General features: G+C 36.3%; 1 protein-coding gene across 2 annotated transcripts in view; it reads left to right on the forward strand.

Annotated features, from left to right (window-relative positions):
* Positions 1–843: 843 nt before the first annotated feature.
* arid1ab (AT-rich interactive domain 1Ab) overlaps positions 844–24,411 on the forward strand; it is a 129,032-nt gene continuing 105,464 nt past the window's right edge. For both annotated transcript variants that reach the window (XM_073821271.1, XM_073821272.1), the window contains exon 1: positions 844–2,032. In XM_073821271.1, coding sequence (XP_073677372.1) covers positions 1,115–2,032 — 918 coding nt within the window. In that variant the 5' untranslated portion in view covers positions 844–1,114. The remainder of the gene's footprint in view (positions 2,033–24,411) is intronic.

A 24,411-nucleotide genomic window follows, 5' to 3' on the forward strand; every position in this document is an offset into this window, starting at 1 on the left:
ATTTGGCAAATAATAAAATCAAATAAGTTGAAAGTACTAAAATAAATAAAGCTGAAATAAATATAAATTAAAGCTAAATAAAGGATTTAATTATAAAAAGAATTTTATATATATATATATATATATATATATATATATATATGAAACAAAAAAATAAGGAAATAAAACTGATATAATATAAAATATAGACATTAGAAAAAAAATATTAACTTAAAAAATAAATAAATAAATTTAAAAAATGCCTTGGCAAATAATTAAAATAAAACGAAAGTACTAAAACTGAAATAAATATAAGTTAAAGCTAAAGAAAAATAAGAAAAGCTAATAAAATGACAAAAGAACACAACAAAATTACTAAAGTTGAAATAAAAACTGAAATATATAAAATATAAACTTACTAAAACTGAAATAAAGCAAAGCTAAATAATAAAAAAATGTTGCCTTCATTGGCAAATAATAGAAAATTGACTAAAACTAAAGAAAATATAAATTAAAGCTGAATATAAAAAAAATATATATAAAAAAGGAATCAAAAGAAAAGCAGAATTAAAAATTAAAATTGAAATGAAAACTAAAAACATAAATAAATAAATGATAATTCAACATGAATAAACACTACATAAACACATGAAAAGAATCCCAGTTAGTTTGTGCTCGCTCCACGAACTGGAACCCAAACTATGTCAAAGTACCTTGAGATGACACACTTCTCCCTCCCTCCCCGCTCCGCTCCAGATCCGCACCGTGACCGCGCTCCATGACGCGTTTTGCATGTGGCCGCGCGCCTCGGTAAAATGGCTGTGTCTCGCGGAGCCTCGTGCTGGTTTGATCGGTTTCTCTCTCGCGCTCTCGTTCTGTAAGAGGCCCCCCCTCCACACACACACTCACTCACACACACACACATTTGTGTCGGTTAAATTCATTCCCGGGACCTTTATTTATATTCTCCAGGAAACTTTTTTTGCACTCGAGTCGCGTTCGGGGAGAGAGGACCGAATTCGGTCTGAAAGTCGAAGGAATGATACGGGACACGGGCACGTCTTTATAAGAGCGTTGTATTTATATTCAAAGTGACTCGCGGTGAAAGAGGGAGAGAGAGCGAGAGAGAGAGATCATGGCCGCTCAGGTCGCCACTCTCAACACTAGCCCGCCCGCCGAACTCAAGAAGCCGGAGCGGGAGCCGCAGGACGAGGCGCTGCTCGCAGAGAAGCAGCTGGAAGGCAAGGAGCCCCGCGCCGACGGCGGATCCCCAGGCCAGAAGGAGCTGCAAGACGGGGCCGATGTGGGAAACGCTGCTGCCGCTGCTGCTGGGGGAGGAGGAGCAGGCGACCCTGACATGAAGAACGGCAACGGGAACCCGTCCAGGGTGAACAATAACAATAGCCAGAATGATTCCGACGGGAACAGCCACCCCGGCATGGCTCCCCACCATCCAGGCGCCTTCCCTCCACCTCCATACAACTACAACCAGCACTACAACCGGCCCCCTTTTCATCAACATGGCGGACAACAAAGCCCTGGCATGGCAGGGCCGGCGGTGATGGACCCATACCCGCCCAATTCGCACGAGCACGGCTACCCGAACCACTTCAACAACTACAGCGCCTTCCCCAACCGGACTCCGTACCACCAGGGCCAGGGCTACGGCATGAACTCGCCGCGAAACAGCCAGCCGGCGGCGGCCGGGGGGCAGCCAGGCAAGCAGCAGCAGCAGCCGCCGCCAGGAGGAACTAACGCTAGCGTTAACGTTACCCCGATGGCTGCTGCCGCTTCCTACAACAACCAGAGGTATAACATGGGAACCCCTCAGCCCACATCCACCCCGACGCTCAACCAGCTCCTGACCTCTCCCAGCTCCACGAGGAGCTACCAGAACTACCCTGCTAGTGAGTACGGCGCCCAGGAAGGGGCTGCCAAGGGACCGGGGGACGCTAGCCAGTACGGTGTGGGCCATCCGGCCTGGCAACAAAGAAGCCATCACCCTCCTCCCATGAGCCCGGGAAACACTGGACAAGCCCTCACCAGGACCCAGGTAAACTTTGCTTAAGTCAGCTTTGGGCTGGAGCTGCGTGTGAGAGAGAGAGGGAGAGAGTCTGCCATTGTTTCTCAGTCTGCTCTAAAATGGCTGCCTGTGTTTTTCCTAGAGAACTCGGTCCATATAAACCGCTTTCTCTGAGCTGGGCTTTCTGGGCTTTCGGTCTCTTGTTGGCTCACTTGTGAGCTAGTTGTCCAGAGCTTAGCATGTGGAAATTGAGAAGTAATGCTAATTTTCTAGCAGCAGTTCGTAAAAGCCTTTAAAAGCTTAGCCGGAAAGTTGCGTTAGTGTTGTTTGCTCCGTAAAGCTATCACTAGTTTTATGTTTTCATCACGAGTGTTCATTCCCACCCTCGTCTTGATATCAAAATAACTCGTTTATGCTTCTAAAAACATCTCTTTACTTTGAATGCGTTGTTATTCGTGAGCTAAAAGCTGTTGAGCTCGGGTTGGTTCGAAACGCGGTTCGTTTGGGTGTGTTTTTCGGCCGTGGGTCTGTGTGTAAACAGGCTGGGTGATGTGAGTAAGTGCAGCGGGCTGCTTTGCTTTGGGATTTGAATTATGGAGGTAAAATCCTTCTGTCAAAGGCAGGAGACAGTTGGTCTTAGGTTGACACGCGAGCTCAAATCTGATTGGCTGCCTCATCTCCTGCGCCTGGCCATTTATAATTGCATCTAATGCAGCAAAGAGCCCCGCCGACGAGCTGCTGCTCCACTTACACTCTTACACATTATAGGCGTTTTAAAAGCATTTTTACCTATTGCATTCGTGCGTTATGATCATTAGTAAGATAATTAAGTTGGCTTTAATTTTAAACACGATTTGAGCATGCAAGTTGTGTTTAATTTATGCAGCACTTTATCAACAAAGAGCATCCATGCATAAGTCTGTTTTGTTTTGAACAATTTAATTGCTTAGTGAAATTTAAGGTTTATTTTAAATCGTCAATTGATGCAGTGCATGCAATTCAGAAACGATGCAGTGCATCTCATATTTTGGCAATTTAGTAAATCTAGTTGCTTATTAGTCTGGTTTGATGTAATGCATGGTCTCAAATGTCCAGTGTTAAGTAAAAAGCATTTCTTAGTTTTGCTGAAAAAAAAAGCTTAAAAAAAATAATAATCCCGCTGTAAAAAATGCTTTAATAAAAAAAACAACAACAACAATTTCATACTTCCACTGTAAAAAAGTGCTCTCTTTAAAAGAATTTAAGGTTTTATTTAAAATGGTTAGTTGATATAATGCAGTGCATGCAATCAAGAAAAGCTACAATCATATTTTGTTAATTTAGTAAATCTAATTGCTTATGTTTGATGTAATGCATGGTTTAAAATGTTCAATATTAAGTAAAAAAGATATCATTATTTCACTGGAAAAAAAAAAAGCTTAATCACAATTCCGCTTTAAAAATAATGCTTAAACATTTAAAAGTTCCACTGTTAAAAAAGTGCTGTCTTCTTTAAACAAAATAAGGGTTTATTTAAAATGGTCAGATGATATAATGCAGTGCATGCAATCAAGAAAAGCTACAATCATATTTTGTTAATTTAGTAAATCTAATTGTTTATGTTTGATGTAATGCATGGTTTAAAATGTCCAATATTAAGTATAAAACATTTAATAATTTCGCTGTAAAAAAATCTTTTTTAAAAAAATAAATAAATAGAAATTCATAATTCTGCTGTAAATAAATGCTTAAAACAAAATAACAATTTCATAATTCCAGTGTAAAAGGAAACAATTTTTTTAAAGGTTTTATTTAAAATGGTCAATTGATATGATGCAGTGCATGCAATTAAGAAATGATGCAATGCATCTCATATTTTGTTAATTTAGTAAATCTAATTGCCAATTTTAAGTATTTGCGTTTCATAAAAGAAAATACAATTTTCATAATTTAGCCAAAAAAACTTAAACCATAATTCTGCTGTAAAAGGAAAAAAACATTTCATAATTTAGCAAAAAATAGCTTTTTTGTAAATAATAAACATTTAATAATAAAAGCTTTTTTTTAATATTTCATAATTCTGCTGTAAAAAGCTTTTAAAAAAAACATTTAATCTGGCAAAAAAATGGCTTTAAAAAACATTTCTTGTGCTGTAAAAAGAAAAAAAAAATGCTTTTTAAAAAACATTTTATAATTCCGCTGTAAAAAAGCGTCTTTTTTAATTTAAGGTTTTGTTTAAAATGTCAGTTGACACAATGCAGTGCATGCATAATACAATGCATGTCATGTTTTGTTAATTTAGTAAATCTAATTGCTTATTAGTCTGATTTAATGTTACGCAACTTTGCATGCAATATAAACACATTTGAGCATTGCACGTTTTCTTTGCATTTCATAAAAAGGAGTTCTCTTTATGAATTAGGTTGCATGATGTGCTGTTCACATCTCTTTGCTTTTGAATCCAAGTTGTCTGCATCCTAGTTTCATGATATGTAGAAATGCTATACGTGTGGCATCCTAAAGGAATAGTTCACTTAAAAATAAGAATTTCCTGAATATTTACACACCAATGTGTGTAGGCCTTTCATTATTCAGCTGAAGAGAAATTAAGCTTTTGGAGAAAAACATTCCAGGATTTCTCTCTATCTAATGCAAGTATTTGGTACTCACTGTAAGCCATTTTCAATGGTCAAAAAGAGTTCAAATGAACAAACTGATGAACAAACTTGTCAACAATGGGCCTGCATTAGGGATGCACCGAATATTCGGCCACCGAAAATTTTCGGCCCAAAAGTGCGTTTTCGGTTTTCGTCCGAAAGACTATGTTTAAACAGTATGTCGACGCAAACAGAAACTGCGGCCTGCACATGCTCGTCTGAAGTAACACATCTGCGGTGTGTGGACGTATCTCAGTGTATCTGAGAAAGACCCACGGATAGCGATTTGCAAAACTTGTAATGCCGAAATGTCAAGAGGCGGTGTGTCTGCAGTCGTGTGTGCAGCCAGTGATGAGAGCAGAGATCAAGACAGATGTAGCTTTCAGTGAGTGAAAAACAATGGCTTTACGTTGGTGTTACGTCACAATATTTTAAAAATATGTCTTTTCTATATACTGTATTTTTATAAATATTTATGTTTTAAACCATGGAGGTGAGCCAATGGATATCCCACAAGCAACGCGAAAACTGAGAGAGACGATGCCCAGTCCATGCTGACAGGGATAATGTCTGCACGCTGCCAGATGTTAAAGTGAAAGAAGATGTTGCATATGTTAAAGTGAAAGTAAAAACTGACAGTGCTTTCAGCATCTGACGTGCATTCTCTCAGAGACAATGAGAGACAGTTATACTTCATATGTTGATATTAATTTAGTCCCCTAATATTTTTCTTGTGCCCTGAACATGGTGGGAAATATAATAAAATGAAACCTATTTTGTGTAAGGTTTGTTTTTGAAAGTCGGTTCTTGAATTAAAGCTCTTAATTTTCATTGATGACTGCAGTGTTATTAGGGGTTAAGAAAGTCTTAATTATGATTTCAGGTGGTCTTAAATGTGGGGACTGAAAGACAAGAATTGCGATGAAACTTCAAAAGGCTATCCATTGAATAAATATGAGCGCTGCACGTTTCAAAGTCATTTGCTGCGCTGCTTTGTGTACCATTCTGACAGCGCCTCCTGCTGGAAGAGAAACACGTAGAGTTGTAAATATGAACTGATGGATCCACAAGATAATGTGTTATAAAAATTTAAACAATTTAAACAAAGGCAGTAAAACATATGTATATTTTAAGTAATAAAATACTTGATTGATAATAATTGTTTAAATTAATATAATTAATTTCTTCTTTGAAACTCTAATATTAATTTATGCAATTGCAATGCCTTGATTTTAGTAAGATTAATACACAGTCATAGCCATAAATGCAATGGTACTAATAATTGGCATAATTCTTTCGGGTTTTCGATTTTCGGCCTTGGTTTCCTCTTTTTCGGTTTTCGGTTTCGGCCAAGAATTTTCATTTCGGTGCATCCCTAGCCTGCATGTCATGCATAATCTTTCCTAAGTCGCGAATTAAACCAGGCTGGACCAAAGTGAGCATTTATAATTTGTAGGTAAAAGTATATATTTTTTTTCCTGACAATGACTGATTGATTCACTAAAGAAGATCCTTATTTGTTTGTGTCTGAAGTAGGGCTGGGCAATTTGGCTTAGAATCAAAATCTCGATTAATTGAACATTTTAACCCGATTACGATTAATGAACGATTATTTTATTTATTAATAAAATTATATTTAATTATATTTATATAATAATTATTTTTTTGCCCTCATAGTTCACTGACAAGTTTTGTACAGTAAATATGTTCTCATATTACAAGCGAGAGATTTTTGGATGAAGGGTGCATTACTTGATTTTAAAATAATTGAAATTGATCTATGATTATTAATTGAACATCAGTGAACATCAGATTATTAATTGAACATCAGTGTTGAAATTAAAGCAAGCATTGCTTAAAGCGAAGTCACATTTTTCTTAAATTAGTGAAAATAAATAACTTGCACTATTGGAAACAAAATAAATAATTTTCAATGTTTTTCATATTAAAAGTAGAAAATAAGATTATAAATAAAATTACCCTTGTATATCCTGTAAATACTTTTTACTGTATAAATACTGTTTAAGCTCTCCATCGACATGTCGGCGGAATAACGGAACGGAGCGCTAGTGTTTTTTAAAGGGAAAGTAATTGAAATAATCTTCCTGGAAAAATTTTAACGATTATAGGTTCTGAATGTCGATTTCGATTATTTTTCGATTAATCGCCCAGCCCTAGTCTGAAGAATTATACATTTTTGATAAGCCTGGGGTTGTGTAAATAAGCATTAAAATGCATTTCTGTTTCTTTGCATGGCCTGAAATGTTCAATAAAAACAGTTGATTATTATTAACAGGAATGAGTATTTGCAAAGAAAAGTGACTAATTCTGTTATAATTTAGGGATGTTTTATGCATGTATTCTAGTTTCTTAGCATTTCAATTTCAGTTTGTAACGCATCAGATGCCTTACGAGGTAGAATCTCTACTATGTAGATTGTCTCACAACGGTGATATTGAAAGTCGCATGCTTGTTTCAGCCTCGCTGTGTGTGTGTTTACAAGCAGTGTAGGCGTTAGCCAAGAGTCAGTGCAGTTTTACTACCATCCTGTGATAATCAGCAGTAATATTCTGTCTTTCTCAGGCTCACACCTTTCCTGAACGCCCAGACACTTGTGCTGTTTTTGAATGAGAGATTAATGCCTAAAGACATGATTGCTGTGCTCTCATTGTGGAAACAAAGTGTTTTAATGACCCTCAGAGGCTGTGTTTGCATTGCAATAACCCTGATGGGAAAACAAGAGCATTTCTCTTAAAACAAACAATCTGCTCTTAGAGCGGTTTAATTTCAGATTAGATTTTAAAACTTTTGATCAACGCAACAGGTGCTTTAGTGCACAGAAAACATTATACACTTATTTAACAAATGAACGCGCAGGTGTTAAAATGGACTGTTTGGATTTGGTTATAGCTTTGTATGGATGACTGTATTTATCCTTTCAATCCAAAATAGTGCAGAGATTTGTCTATTTGAAGTTTGCATTTGTAGTCCAGTTATATGCAAGAGAAACGTGTGGCATTAGAGGTTTTGAGACCACAGATTTGCATGAATGATGCAATGGACGACTTGAACTTGATGATAGTGTGTAATTTTCAAAAGCAACCAGCCTTGTCCATATCTATGCTAATATTAAAGCAGGCCTGTTTTGTCTACAAATAGCAGAACTGTAAGTTTTGGCCGCCAAAGTGAACTAAAGTCTTAAAGGTGCTTTAAATGGTTCTTCACAGCGATGCCGTAGAAGAACCGTTTTTGGTTCCACAAAGAACCATTCAGTCAAAGGTTCTTTCAAAGAACCATCTTACTTTTTTGTAATCTGAAGAACCTTCTTTTGTGAAACAGAAAGGTTCTTCAGATGTTAAAGGTTCTTTATAAAACCATTTAGACCAAAAGGGTTCTTCTATGGGATCATGAAGCACCTTTATTTTTAAAAGTGTAGTAGTTGTTCATATTTTGTAATGTAATCTTACATTTGTTTTTCATTCCACTTGTGAACTTGTTTCGTGTCAGATTAATTAGCTGAGAGATAAACACGTCCTGAAGATAAAATGAGTAAAACCTTGAGAAGAAGCCAGGAGCCGATTATTTTGAAGTCATAAACTAGGGCATTAATGTCTGTGTTTGGCAAATATTACTTTAATGCAAAACTATGCCGAAATGACACATTAACTGGCTCCAATAGAAAAATGTCTGTTTATATATATTTTTTTCTTTGGATGTGCAAATGACTTTTTTTTTTTTTTTTAAATTTAGTTTATTTCCAGAAACCATAATGGTAACACTTTGCAATAAGGTTTCATTTGTTAACTGGTTCGACCAATACATCTACTTCTTCTTTACTAATGCATTATTAAAATTAAAAGTAGTATGGCAACATTAGTTAATGCATTGTGAACTAACATAACCAGCAAACAACTGTGTTTGCATGAACTAACACTAACAAAGATTAATAGATAGTGTAGTAAATATATTCATTGTTTGTTTGTGTTGGTTTATGCATTAACTGATGTTACCAAATGACACCTTAAGTGTTACCACCATTATTTTAACCCAAAATCCATTGTTAAAAAGCAGATTCATTATATGAAAAATGTTGTGAAAAATGCAATTGTGATATGAAGAGATTTCTCTGTTTTTCACTAAAATGTAATATTAATTTTAAATTGTACATGGGTCAAAGATGTTAAGACGTTAAAACAAATTGCCAGAAGTGATTTTATGTTTATAGAAAGTACATTAAATGCAAGTAAAGTGTCTTCTTTTAAAGTTTCAAATAAGTTTTTGGAGAATAAAATGTCAAAATATGGTTGAAATAATGTGATTGTCATTCAGTGTAAAAATTCAAACAACATGCTTATTTTGACTTGAGCATATTAAAATATATAAAAGAATAAGGGAGCATATTAAATTGTGTTTTAAATGAGTAAAACCTAAGATAGTAAAAATGTCGAATTAGTTTATTGTAATATGTTTTTTTTTCTTTAGAATAACAACAACAATTTAAAGCAGTACTACACTTGTTGTTTTTATGCTTAAAACCTTTTTCGTCACCAATCTTGCTTGCTTTATTTTATGCTTTATTTCTTTTATAAGATGAACCCAGAAGAAACTCTTACAATTTCTTTCAAAGTAAATTTAAAAAATCTTTTATAAAATTATGTACACTGTTTTTTTTTTGTATGTTGTATTGTGTACTACTGTATTGTTTTACTAATAAATAATATTTGTTTGCAATAAAACAGCATGTGAAGCTGATGTGGCAATAAACGTAAATCAAGTCAAATTAAATCAAGCCTTTATTTTGTTTTTAATTTCAGAGTCATCTGTGAGCATTTTAAGTGAATAATGTGGACTGTTGATCAAGACGAGCTGTATTTATTTCAATGTAACATACTAAAGCACATGTCAAATTCTTAATTATAATTATAAATGTAATGTTATTCAATATAAACAATGTAATCCTAGACCACAAAACCAAATTCTGAAATCTGAATAAATAAGCTTTCTATTGATGTATGGTTTGTTAGGATAGGACAATATTTGGCTGAGATACAACTATTTGAAAATCGTTGAGGATGCAAAAAAATCAAAATATTGAGAAAATCGCCTCTAAAGTTGTCCAAATGAAGTTCTTAGCCATGCACAGGTGGTCTTTAGGAAGCTTTATTTTATATTAGGCTGGTTTTGAGTTCACTTGACCCTGATTGGTCACATTTTTGAGTTTCTACCATGCAAACTGTACTAAGATTGATTCTCAGTCCTGGTTCTGGAGGAGCCCAACACTGTGAATGTTGGATGACTTCCTTCTCTGAATCCAAGTCTGGTACCTCTACTAATTATCTGTGTAGATTCGCTGAAACCATTCAGAGTTTTTTTTTTTTTTTTTTGTGTGTTTTTCCATTTATGCCGTCTTTGTCAGTCTCCTGCAATAGGTTTCCACTGATGTATGGTTTGTTAGGATTGGACAATGTTTATCTGAGATGTAACTATTTGAATATCTGCAATCTGAGAGTGCAAAAAAAGTCCAAATATTAAGAAAATCGCCTTTAAAGTTGTCCAAATGAAGTTCTTTGCAATGGATATCACTAATCAAAAATGTGTCCAGGTCTGGTACCTCTACCAATGATCTGTGAAGATTTGCCAAAACCATTCAGAAGGTTTTTTTTTTTTTCACTTATGCCATTTTTAAGGTTAATAATTGTTTTGTGAGTCTCCTACAATAAGTTTCCATTGATGTATGGTTTGTTAGGATAGGACAATATTTGGTGGAGATGCAACTATTTGAAAATCTAGAATCTGAGGGTGCAAAAAATTAAAATATTGAGAAAATTGCCTTTAAAGTTGTCCAAATGAAGTTCTTAGCCATGCACAGGTGGTCTTTAGGAAGCTTTTTTTTTATATTAGGCTGGTTTTGAGTTCACTTGAACCTGATTGGTCACATGTATGAGTTTTTATCATGCAAACTGTACTAAGATTGATTCTCAGTCCTCTACTAATGATCTGTGTAGATTTGCCCAAACCATTCAGAAGGTTTTTTTTTTTTTCACTTATGCCATTTTTAAGGTTAATAATTGTTTTGTGAGTCTCCTACAATAAGTTTCCAGTGATGTATGGTTTGTTAGGATAGGACAATATTTGGCTGAGATACAACTATTTGAAAATCTGGAATCTGAGGGTGCAAAAAAGTCAAAATATTTAGAAAAGTGCCTTTGAAGTTGTCCAAATGAAGTTCTTAGCAATGCATATCACTAATCAAAAATTTGTCCAAGCTTTCCATTGATGTATGGTTTGTTAGGATTGGACGATATTTGGCTGAGATGCAACTATTTGAAAATCTAGAATCTGAGAGTGCAAAAAATCTAAATCTTGATAAAATCACCTTTAAAGTTGTTCAGTTGAAGTTCTTAGCAATGCGTAGCACTAATCAAAAATTAAGTTTTAATGTATCTACAGTCGGGAATTTACAAAATATGTTCATGGAACATGACCTTTACCTAATGTCCTAATGATTTTTAGCATAAAATCGATCATTTTGACCCATACTGTGTATTATTGGCTATTGCTACAAATATACTTGTCCTACTTAAGGTTTTGTGCGTTGTTTTACCGATCTGTTTGAATGTTACCAGGCTGCCTTTTGAACTAGTCTGAGAGTAGTCTTTCTGCCCCAGACTTTGGCATTGACACGTCCGGCCGTCCTGAGAGCAGCTTGTTTCTGTTTGAGAGGGAGAATCCTATCCCAGCATCCTCGAGTGAAGGGCACGGTCTCAGTAGCTTGCGGGGTAATGAGTGAACTGTTGCTGCCACAGCACACTGTCTGCACTGCTGAGTAATGAATCTCCACATGCTGCCTCACTCTGTGTGTGTGTGTGTGTGAGTGAGAGAGAGTGTGTCACAGATACTTAGGGAAACAGAGCCGGGAGGGGGGTGTTTTTGTGAATGATCCTTTGCTGCCTGCCGGTGACAGCTGTGCGCTTGTGAATGTGGGTGGGTGTGTGAGCGCGCACATGTTAGCGGACGCCGGCAGAAACGCTCTGACCCGCTCATGCTTCATGCGCCACCGGCCATCCGTCCGTCTCTTCAGGAGCGTTTAGGTCGGACAAACTCGCCACAAATTGGCCTCTCGTACGCTCGCTTTACCCACGCAAAAGCACTCGTGTAGCCCTCCAACTCTTCTGCACTCCTCATATTTTTCTGTGCTTTTCACTTTCTCAGGCTGTATGCATTCAGCTGTGGACTTGATATATCAGACCATGCCGGTGATTGGACAGTATGTACTAGGGATGCACCGGTTGACCGGCCATAAATCGAAACCGGACGGTTTTTGCATCTAACGCGCGATCGGCAACCGGCCGGTTTTCGTTTTTATCCCGGCCGGTTTTTTTCCGGAAGTGTGTACGCGGGCCGCGGCATTCGATTCATTCAGAAACATGTCACTTGTGTGGCGTTTTTTCGAAATCTGTGAGCAGGACGTGAAGATTGCAATCTGCAATGTCTGCAAAGGACAGCCGCTTTTCTGTGCTCGCTGAAGTTGCGCAAGCGTACCTGTCCTCGCCCTGCACAAGCGCAGACAGCGAACGTTTGTTCAGCTCAGCTTCTCACGTGACAGATGGAAAAAGAAACAGACTCACTTGTGACAAAGCTGAGATGCTTATTTTTGGAAAAAGCATTACTTTACTTTTGAAAAGCCAAAAATAAAAGTCTGTTCTGTTAAGAATGATTATTATTATTTTACATTAAAATGCCTGTTGGCTTGCTGTTTTACTTTACTAAAAGCATGTTTTACTTATTAAACTGTATTTACTTTCATATTTTTTATTTATTATTTAATTTCAGATGTCAGATGCTATTGATTCAATAGCCAAAGCCAGATTGGCCTGTTAAATACTAAATAAACATGTTGTTTACTTGCATAACTTCTTGTTTTTGAAAAAATCGGAAATCGGTATCGGAATCGGCCAGCTTGCTTGTAAAAAATCGGTATCGGAATCGGCCATGAAAAATCATGATCGGTGCATCCCTAGTATGTACTTTTGAGTTAAATAAAGCAATAGTATGTGTCTTTCTAAATGGACTATTCACTGGATTGCCTGAGTGACTAGTTGATTAGGTGGTCTTTAGGGAGCTGTATTTTATATTAGGCTGGTTTTGAGTTCGCTTGACCCTGATTGGTCACATTTGAGTTTTTACCATGCAAACTACTGAGATTGATTCTCAGTCCTGGTTCTGGAGGAACCCAACACTGTGAATGTTGGATGTCTTCCTCCTCTGAATCCAAATCTGGTTTTATTTTTAGTTTATGCCTTTTGTTAGGTCTATTTGTTTTGTGTCTCCTACAATAGGTTTCCAGTGATGTATGGTTTGTTAGGATTGAACAATATTTGGCGGAGATACAACTATTTGAAAATCTGTAATCTGAGGGTGCAAAAAATCTAAATATTGAGAAAATGGCCTTTAAAATTGTCCAAATGAAGTTCTTGGCAATGCCTATCACTAATCAAAAATGAGTCCAAGTCTGGTACCTCTACCAATGATCTGTGTAGATTTGCCAAAACCATTCCAAAGTTGTTGTTTTTTTTGTTTGTTTTTCTTTTCCACTTACGCAATTTTAAGGTTCCTCATTGTTTTGTGAGTCTTCTACAATAGGTTCCCAGTGATGTATGGTTTGTTTGGATAAGACAATATTTGGCTGAGATACAACTGTTTGAAAATCTGCAATTAAACTAGAATCAAATCTATGCCATTGGGAATTGTTTTTTAATTAAACCGTGACCTCAAGAATCGATAATGTAATTGTCACCCCAAAAATTTAAATGAATGAAATTGGAGATCAGCTTCATATCATTTATTCACATCATCTTCTCTCTGATGGTGTGTTCACACTTGCCACATTCAGTTTAATTAAAACGAACTCTAGTGCGATGGTTTAGATTGCAGTGTTAACACTTACTCAAGTGAACCACACTAATGAAACAATCAAACAAAGCGGATTGAGACCACGCTTTCAAACAAACTCTGGTGTGGTTTGAGTAAAATCTGTTGTGAACGTATCATTATGCCTTTAGGTTTGGTATCTTTAGGTTCACTATCAAGTATTAACTCTAAGCGGACCAGGACCAAATGTATCTTCCCCCCAACCCATTTTGGTCCAAACCAAATGAACCAAACAAACCGAACTACAAGCCATCGTTTAGATACACTGCCCTCCAAAAGTTTGGAAACACCCCAAGTGTGTTTTTGGACGATATCAGCATAGTGTGAATCATCTTTGGGCAATCCCTCAGGAGGCTTGGAGTAATATATCAAATCAATGTTTGAATAAACTGACAGCTCGGATGCCCAGATTATGCAGAGCTGCAATGGCTTTTTTCTATGTATAAACTGTTTATGTAATACATTTTTTTTGTAGTTTGTTTTGTCCCTTATTAGTGCAAAATTATCACAAATTAAAAAGGATTTATGCCAATGTTGTCCAAAACCCCACTTTTCTAGGGCATTTCCAAACTTTTGGAGGGCAGTGTACATCAATAGCTATGTTTCCATCCAAAAATGTGAATTTAACTTATGCGCAAAACTGGAACATCGCATAAAACATTTGCGCATAAAGCAGCGTTTCCATCCAACAAGACAAAGAGAACAAAATCGTCACTTGCTGACAAACTTCCTCTAAATATCGCTAAGAAAACTAGGATAAGGAACCAAAAATAATAATTTTCGTATAAATATAATTAATGGAAGGGATTGTAGTAGGGATGTGACGGTAAGGAAATTATCCCACCGGTTAATTGATGTGGCGACACAGGCAATACCGGTATCACCGAGGGGGGTAGTTCGTTAAAGTTTTCCCACGTTCCCACGCTTTTCTTCGTTTTTAAAATAGCTTGTAAATGCCCGTGCACGAGCATTTTACTTTTACTTTTCGAATTAGCTGCAATTCAGCGTCAAATGATTGAATGGACGACGACAAAAGAGTACGACAAACTCACTTACACAGAATTATTAATTTATTAACAAAAATAAAATAACTGTTAAGTACCTTACAGAAAGTGTAATTATAAAAAAAAAAAGAACAGGCCTTCTGAAAATCAGCAAACACGGAGGAATGAATATGAATCGAATGTTCTTCCAGTGAGCTTCCAAAATCACCTTTTAGATAAATGGCAGCAGTCAACAGGCCTTTTTAAAATCACAAATATTTTTAAAACAGACGGTTTTGCATTTTGTTTCAAAAATCTTTCGCCAAGGTCTTGTCTTTCTTACCACACTCGGCTCACACTCCTCGTGTGATGAATTAAATCGGACTCCTGCCGCGGATCTGTGATGCGACTGTTGAGCAGCTGTGTTCAGTTTTTAATTGCACTGTCTGTTCTCTAACTGAACTAAATGATTTTTATTACTATAAAAAAAAAATCTAAATGTGGTGGTCAAGTGACAAAACTGGTGAAGGAAACATTTCAGAATGACCAATACAACATTTCTGATGCTGTGCAACAAGATGGGTCCGCTGGTTAGTCGAGTTATCCCGTTCCATCGTGCAGTCACATGATGTTTTTAATACGCATGGAGGAATTTATTCGGTAAAAGTGTTTCCATCGTAGTTTATGCGCATTTTTCCTTATCGGATAAAAAGTTTATCCTACTCAGTTGTGCACATACGTTTTTTTTTTAATGCGCATTTTCAGAATTTATGCGCATTTTGGCGTTTCCATCCAGAGATTTTTTTTTATGCGATATTCCAAAATGCGCATAAAAATAGGTGGATGGAAACGCAGCTACTGCGTTCAACTGTTTTATTGGTGTGATTCTCAAATATTTAGTACTACGTAAATCAGGGCGTAAAAACGGAAAAAAAATCCATTCGGTTCACTCCGAGCAGAATCGATATTATAACGTTCCGAAAACGGTTTTCTAGAAAACAATACCGGTTAATAAACGTTATTTTATTACACGGCTAGATAGATAGATAGATAGATAGATAGATAGATAGATAGATAGTGTGTGCCTTTTAATAACATGTTTGGCTTTATGTTTACAAATGATTAAACCAAATTCCGTGTTCGTGTCATCTGAACTTCTTGTCTTTAAAACCGAAAGTAAACAAGTTCACCTGGAAACTCGTTACAAATGCGCTAATAATTTTTTAAAAACAATTTTCTTGTTTGATAATACTATAGCGAAATAAGCCCCTTCAAGACCATCCGCTTAACATCCTGACCACACGGATTAATCTGCCATAAAAACCTGTTGACTTATTCCTTACCTAATATGCATAATAGGCTGTTTTCACTCAAACAAAACAGAACTCCAGATGGTTATGATTTTACATTTAATGCATAAAAGTAAAAGAAAATGTAATGCATTGTAACATTATAAAACAACAACATTTTTTTTTATATTATAATTTAAGATCAACAACTTAAATTATAATATACCAAATACGCTACTGGAAAAACTGGATGGGCTTCAGCTATATATATATATATTAATTAACCGGTTAATTTGGAATTTCTGTTTCAGTTTCTGTTCAGAACGATTACAATTAATTTTGTTTTCGTTTTCGTTCCTTGAACCGGTTCAGAGCCCTGACGTAAATCGAAACTTAAAGAAGTAGTCCACTTCCAGAACAAAAATTTACAGATAATGTACTCACCCCCTTGTCATCCAAGATGTTTGTGACTTACTTTCTTCAGTCGATAAGAAATTGTTTATTAAGGAAAAAAATAAGTAATTATTTCTATATAATGACTGTCAATGGTGCCCACAAATTAGAACGTCTAAAATGCAGTTTAAATGCAGCTTCAAAGGGCTCTTAATGATCCCAGCTGAGAAATAAGGGTCTTATCTAGCAAAACAATTAGTCATTTTCGAATCAAATTGCCAATTTATATGCTTTTTAACCTCAAACGCTCATCTTGACTAAGTCTGCATGAACTGTTTTTTTTTTTTTCCAGCCAATACAGTTAGGGTTACTCCCTCATTTTCTTCCCCAACTTAAAAATCATTCTACATTGCTGCAGAAGTACTGACCCAGTGTTTACAATGTGAATATGCAAAGTAGATCAATCACCCTTTACAATAAAAAGGTAAAACAGCGTTGTAGGACAATGTTGACGTTGAAGAAGAAATTGAGATGGTCTTTCTACATACCCGAACTGTATTGAATGGTTTGAATAGGAAAAAAACTGTTCACGCAGACTTAGGTTAAAAAGCATATAAATTGTCAATTTGTTTCGAAAATGACCGATCGTTTGGCTAGATAAGACCCTTCTTTATTGGCTGGGATCGTTTAGAGACCTTTGAAGCTGCATTTAAACTGCATTTTGAAAATTCAAACTTGGGGACACCATTGAGATCCATTATCTAGAGATAATTCCTAAATTTTTCCTTAATAAACATTTTCTTATTGACTGAAGAAAGAAAGTCACAAACATCTCGGATGACAAGGGTGTGAGTAAATTATCTGTAAGTCTTAGTTCTGGAAGTGGACTTCTCCTTTAACGCCCGTTTATGCCACAACTAAGTGTAGATTTAACTTGTGCACAACTATCTCCAGATGATCAGAGTCATCGGAGTTAAATAAAGGAGACGTCCAGAGTGTGGCGTTTTGTGGTCCTCCACTTCCAGGACTGAAAAGCGCTGGTCTCTGAGCTAAAGCACAGCACACAGTGAACGTACTAATCACAGCACTGCCAGTGAAAATATTACACTCAACAAAGAGGAACCAGGATGAAACGCTCACTAGTGCGCTGCTGAGAAACTACATCCCAGTTCCAGTGCGTTTGCTTTGATACTCTGCTGACACATTCACTTATTCATATCTAAATCCCTAAATATAAACCAGTGATGTGGGTTTCAGTTGCACAAATGGGAGTGCGCTGATTTATATTAAATATCTTCAAGAGCACAACTGTATTTGTGTTTTCCCTCCATCTTTATCAAGATTACAGCTGCAATAACAGTCTGTTAATGTGCATCAGAAAATTATGTTTGCCACTTGTGCGTCTGAATATGTTTACTGTGATCGATTCATCAAGTTGGCTTGAGAAATCACACTAACAATAGCCAATAATGCTAGAAACATGTTAGCAGCATCCCAGTAACTTGCTAATCATGCTAATGACATGGTAATCATGCTAGAATCATGCTAGCAACTTGATAACCGTGCTAGAAACATGCTAACAACATGCTAGCTACATGTTAACCATGTTAGCAACTTGCTAATCAAGTTAGAAGCATGTTATAAACATGTTAATCATGATAGAAATATGCTAGCAACTTGCTAATCATGCTAAAGTCATGCTAGCAACTCGTTAATCCTGCTATAAACATATTAGCAACATGTTAATCAAGTTAGAAGCATGTTATAAACATGTTAATCATGATAGAAATATGCTAGCAACTTGCTAATCATGCTAAAGTCATGCTAGCAACTCGTTAATCCTGCTATAAACATATTAGCAACATGTTAATCAAGTTAGAAGCATGTTATAAACATGTTAATCATGATAGAAATATGCTAGCAACTTGCTAATCATGCTAAAGTCATGCTAGCAACTCGTTAATCCTGCTATAAACATATTAGCAACATGTTAATCAAGTTAGAAGCATGTTATAAACATGTTAATCATGATAGAAATATGCTAGCAACTTGCTAATCATGCTAGAGTCATGCTAGCAACTCGTTAATCCTGCTATAAACATTAGCAACATGTTAATCAAGTTAGAAGCATGCTATAAACATGTTAATCATGATAGAAATATGCTAGCAACTTGCTAATCATGCTAAAGTCATGCTAGCAACTCGTTAATCCTGCTATAAACATATTAGCAACATGTTAATCATATTAGAAACATGCTAGCAACATGCTAATCATGTTTAGAAGCATGATAGCAACTTGTTAATCATGTTAAAGTCGTGCTAGCAACCTGTTAATCCTGTTAGAAACATGCTAGAAACTTGTTAGTCATGTTAAAAATGGTAATCATGGTAGCAACATGCTAGCAACTTGCTAATATTAGAAGCATGCTAGCAACTTGTGAACAATTTGTTAATCATGTTAAATGTGCAAGCAACTTGGTAAACATGTTAAGAACATGCTAGCAACATGTTAATCATGCGAACAACTTGTTAATATTAGAAACATATTAGCAATATGCTAATCATGTTAAAATCATGCATCTATCTAACATTAAGTTTTTAAAACGAAGCTTTTAACACTTTAATAACGTGCTAGCAACTTACTAATCATGTTAAAACATGCCAGAAACACACTAGCAACTTTTGCTAAACATGTTAGAAACATGTTAGCAACATGCTTATCATGCTAGAAACATGCTAGCAACATGCTTATCATGCTAGAAACATGCTAGCAACTTGCTAGTCATGCTAGAAACATGTTAGCAACTTGTTAGTCATGTTAGAAACATGCTAGCAACTTGTTAGTCATGCTAGAAACATGCTAGCAACTTGTTAGTCATGCTAGAAACATGCTAGCAACTTGCTAGTCATGATACAAAACATGCTAACAATTTGTTAATGTTAGAAACATGGTAGCAACTTGTTAATAACTTTAGAAACGTTAGCAACATGCTAATCATGCATGTCATCACTTAAAACTTAAATCTTTTTAAACTTTTTTTTTTTTTTTTTTTTTTTTTTGAAACCCTTTTTAAAATCTTTTTAATCTAGTTTTACTGTAATGCTATGTTTTTGCACTTTGAGCTGAATTTTATGAATGGTGCCATACTCTATATTTTTTTATTGTTCTACTTTAACTCAAGTTCATGCACTTAACTCTGACAGCTTCAGTCATGCATATTTTTAGTTTTTTCTTCATAACCAAAAAAGCTGTGGGTCTTGCCAGCTGCAAAGCAGAAAAAGCCAAGCATTGCTGCATATTTTAAATCCACTTCAAATCCATTTTTGGCATGTTATGATTTGGTTTGTACCAATTACAATCTCCAATGTATTTTCTACAAACAAATTCACATGCATCTTGTCTGACTTCATTTGTTTTTCTCGTCTCCTCTTCTTCTGAGTTGGAGGTTCTGCATGTGCATACAACGAGGAATAGTCTCAGATGCCCATCTAAGAACCAGCTTGACAATCAATGCTAGAGATTCAGTGCTGATCATTTGCTGTAGCGTGCGGTTGATGAAGAGGTGTTCCCGTTCTCTGTGTGATTGGGGAAATGTCACATTTAAGCAATTCCACAGGGCTGTTTGGAAATGTGAGGGTAATGTATTTTCTTTTGACATTTACTTTTAAAATGTAGCAGATTAGCATAGTAATTTCCTTCTTCAAACGTATGGTCCCGGAGTCTGCGGGCTTCATTTACATGACACACATATGTGTGTGTTGTGTGGAGAACGCCATTAACCTTTTACGGCCTCCTTCAGTCAGACACACAAATCACAAATCACACTCAATCCTAGTGATATGAAACCACTACTCGAGAGTCGGTGGGAAAGCTGTGTATCAAAATGTGAGCTTGTACCATACTTTTGTATTACTTGCTTTTATACAGTGGTGTGAAAAAGTGTTGCCCCCCTTCCTGATTTTTATTATTTTTTTGCATGTTTGTCACACTTTAAAGGGACACTCCACTTTTTTTGGAAATAGGCTCATTCTCCAACTCCCCCCGAGTTAATAAGTTGAGTTTTACTGTTTTGAAATCCATTCAGCCGTTCTCCTGTTCTGGCGATATCACTTTTAGCATAGCTTAGCATAGATCATTGAATCCTATGAGACCAATAGCATCGCGTTCAAAAATGACCAACAAGTTTCGGTATTTGTCCTATTTAAAACTTGACTCTTCTGTAGTTATGTCGTGTACTAAGACCGGTGGAAAATGTAAAACTGCAATTTTCTAGGCCGATAAGATACACTACACTCCCATTCCAGCGTAATAGTCAAGGAAGTTTGCTGCTGTAACATAGCTGAAGCAGATGCAATAATATCACGCAGCTCAACGTGACCAACCGCATGCACAGGGAGTGTTCCTCATTGGAAGTTACCTAGCTGGGAACTAATTTCAGGCGCTGTGATATTACTGCGCCTGCTGTGTCCATATTACGGCAGCAAACTTCCTTGACTATTACACCGGAATGGGAGTGTAGTTCCTAATCTTATCGGCCTAGAAAATCGCATCTTTACATTTTCCACTGGTCTTAGTACACGATATAACTGCAGAAGATAGGGCTGGGCGGGATACCTTTTCATAATGAGAGACGATTATACTTCATATGCTGATATTAATTTAGTCCCTTAATATTTTTCTTGTGCCCCGAACATGGTGGGAAAAAAATAAAATGAAACGTATTTTGTGTAAGGCTTGTTTTTGAAAGTCTTAAAGCTCTTAATTTTCATTGGTGACTGCAGTGTTATTAGGGGGTTAAGAAAGTTTTCATTATGATTTCAGGTCTTAAATGTGGGGACTGAAAGACAAGAATTAATGCGATTGAACTTCAAAAGGCTATCCATTGAATAAATATGAGCGCTGCACGTTTCAAAGTCATTTGTTGCGCTGCTTTGTGTACCATTCTGACAGCGCCTCCTGCTGGAAGAGAAACACAGTTGTAAAAGTGAACTGATGGATCCACAAGATGAAGTGTTATAAAAATGTTAACAATTTAAAGGCAGTAAAATATGTGTATATGTTATTTAAGTAATATAATACTTGATTGATAATAATTGTTTAAATTGATATAGTTGATTTATTCTTTGAAATTTTAATATTAATTTATGCAATTGCAATGCCTTGATTCTAGTAAGATTTAGTACACAGTCATAGCCATAAATGCAATGGTACTAATAATTGGCATAATTCTTTCGGTTTTCGGTTTCGGCCAAGAATTTTCATTTCGGTGCATCACTACATCATATGTAAATGTGGTCAGGCTTAAGTTGTAGGCGCAGGAGGCAACACAAGCAATTTGCGTCACCACCTCCGCCACAAACATGTCCTGGAATATGAAGAATGCACAATAAAGTGTTGTGTATTTTGACTGCAAGTCATGAATTCTGATTTCTTCACCTCATTACAATTATGAGTGCCACTGTCACTTCTTTGTGAACAGCAGCATTTTGTGAGACCAATCAAACCTGGGTTAATACTAGTCCGGTCAATGTAAGCCAGTATACTGCAGTAATTATTCTCTAATTTATTAGGAAATGTGGTTAACACCTAGTCATGCATGGAAAAAAAAAAATACCGTCATATACCGTGACACCGTATAATTTTTGAAAAATACCGTGATATAAATTTTTGGTCATACCGCCCAGCTCTAGCAGAAGAGTCAAGTTTTAAATAGGACAAATACCGACACTCGTTGGTCATTTTTGAACGCGATGCTATTGGTCTCATAGGATTCAATGATCTATGCTAAGCTATGCTAAAAGTGATTTCGCCAGATTAGAGTTGGAGAATGAGCCTTTTTCAAAAAAGTGGAGTGTTCCTTTAAGCTTTTACAGCTGCTTTAAACTTTCAAGGTAGGCTTTCTCAAGCCAATCTAAAGTTGTGTGTTTTGCGTGTGAACCGTGAATGTGCCTAAACGATCAGTCTGAAGACTTTTGGCTCTCATTAAAAAAACAAAACAAAAAAAAACTTGTGATTTATTTCCACACTGTTGCTTTTCTAAAGAGTATAAATCATAACGTAAAGGTGATTTTGAGGTCTTCAGGTCTCTTATGTTGTTGATGTGGAGTTAGTTTTTCTGTTCACATAAACACTGGCCGGAGGATTTGCATGCCCGCAATCCAACGGTGCCTAAAAGAGGTATGCAAAGGACTGGAGCCGCTAAACAAACCTATTGTCAATGCTGCCATACATTTTTGGCTGCGTAACGTGAACGACCTGTCAGTCTGTAGTCAAAATGTTTTTGATGTGCTTTGTTTCAATGCTACATTTGTCTTTCAGGTCAGAGTTATTGATGTGAATGCTGCATTGTTCACAGGATCTCTTTAGGGTTGTCACGATTCCTTGATTAAATTTGAGTACTTTTTTATAAAAAATTGTGGCAAAATACCAGAAGTGGTGCATTCCACGGATGAGAATTCATGAAACGCATTATTAGGCCATTTCGAAGACTACATAAAATATTAAAACATTAAAAAATCAAAGCGTAGCATTATTGTGAATTCAAATACAGGTATGTGCCAAAAAAATTTGAATATCGAAAGAAAGTCTTTTATTTCAATTTGTTTCAAAAAGTGAAACTTGCATGTCACTACACACAAAGTGAAATATTTCAAGCCTTTATTTGTTTCAATTTTGATGATTATGGATTAAAGACAAAAACCCAAATCCAGTATTTGACAAAATTAGAATATTTCATGTGACCAATGAAAAAAGGATCTTAAACACATGTTGGCCTTCTGAAAAGTGTGTTAATGTATTGTATTATGTCCTCAGTCCTCCTTTTGCACTAATTCCAGCATCAAGGCGGCGTGGCATGGAGGCGATCAGTCTTTGACACAGTTAAGGTGTTATGGTAGCCCAAGTTGCTTTGATATTGGCCTTCAGCTCGTCTGCATTTCGGGGTCTCTGTTCCCTCATCTTCCTTTTGACAATACCCCAGAGATTTTCAATGGGGTTTAAGTCAGGCGAGTTTGCCGGCCAATCAAGTACAGTTATTCCATGGCTATTAAACCAGGTACTGGTAGTTTTGGCTTTGTGGGCAGGTGTCTTTAGGACGAACAAACACAGAGCGCACGTGAAAGTCTGTCAGTGTGTGAGTTTCGTGCATCTAATTGTACTGCATTCCAGACGGCAGAAATGAAAGCATATCTAAAGTAAAACACGGCGAATGGAAGCACAGCATTTGAAACTGCCAAATTTATGCCAAAATATTGGTTAACTACCATTGGTAACAGCATTACTTTGTCGTCGAGACTGCATCTTTTTAACGTCCTGTAGTGTGTTGCTGAGGGCATGGCTAACTCTCAGCTGTCGCCACAAAACGGTGAAGCTGTCCACCTTCTCCTGATGTTTCACAAGCACTGGCTGACGGCTCTAAATCAGCAGGCTAACTGGAAATATGCCGTCTCTGCTGTCAGTGTAGTCGGCCATGCTCGCGTTTCCTGAAGGAATGCTTATTCGGACGGCTTGTGATTGACGTGGACTGAGTTCAGCTGGAAACACGTGGCACTTTATCACACGGTGACTCCATATATATTCTCCCACACTGGTCATGTTGGATGCTTGCACTGGACACTAGAGATCTGTCAGCCGGGGAAGATTTTGCTGTAGCATGCTAGATGGACTGCTGAGATAAAAAAAAAAAATATATGGGCTAGTGTGAGAGTAGGATGCGTCTCAAATGAGGTTGGGTGTAAGGAGTGGTTAAGTACAACGTGAAGCAAAGTTTGTTTGTTTACAGCTGCCTAGAAACTTGCTGTATCAATGTAATTTGTATAATACGACAGATTTGAACTGATGCGGTCACAGGTCATAGGTGTGTGTGTGTCAGCCTTATTTTTAATGTAAGATTGGATGCAACTGCAACAGTTTTGTACAAAAACAGTTTGTTATGCTGCTTTATTTTGCATTATGTTTTTTTGTTATAATTTATCATAATTGTAAACCTTCTGGTTTGTTGCACAGATATGTTTACCATTTACTGCACTTTATTTTTCTCCAAGTTATTTATAGCGATAAGTCAAAAGTCTCGTTTGACAAAATATCTCTTCCATGTGGATTTTTTTGCATTTTGAAATGACTCAATTTATAATTTGAATTCTATTTTATAATTTTTGCTTTACTGTTTTGTGTTTTT

Source organism: Garra rufa, chromosome 17 (genome assembly GCF_049309525.1).
Source record: "Garra rufa chromosome 17, GarRuf1.0, whole genome shotgun sequence".
In the NCBI taxonomy this organism is placed as follows: domain Eukaryota; kingdom Metazoa; phylum Chordata; class Actinopteri; order Cypriniformes; family Cyprinidae; genus Garra; species Garra rufa.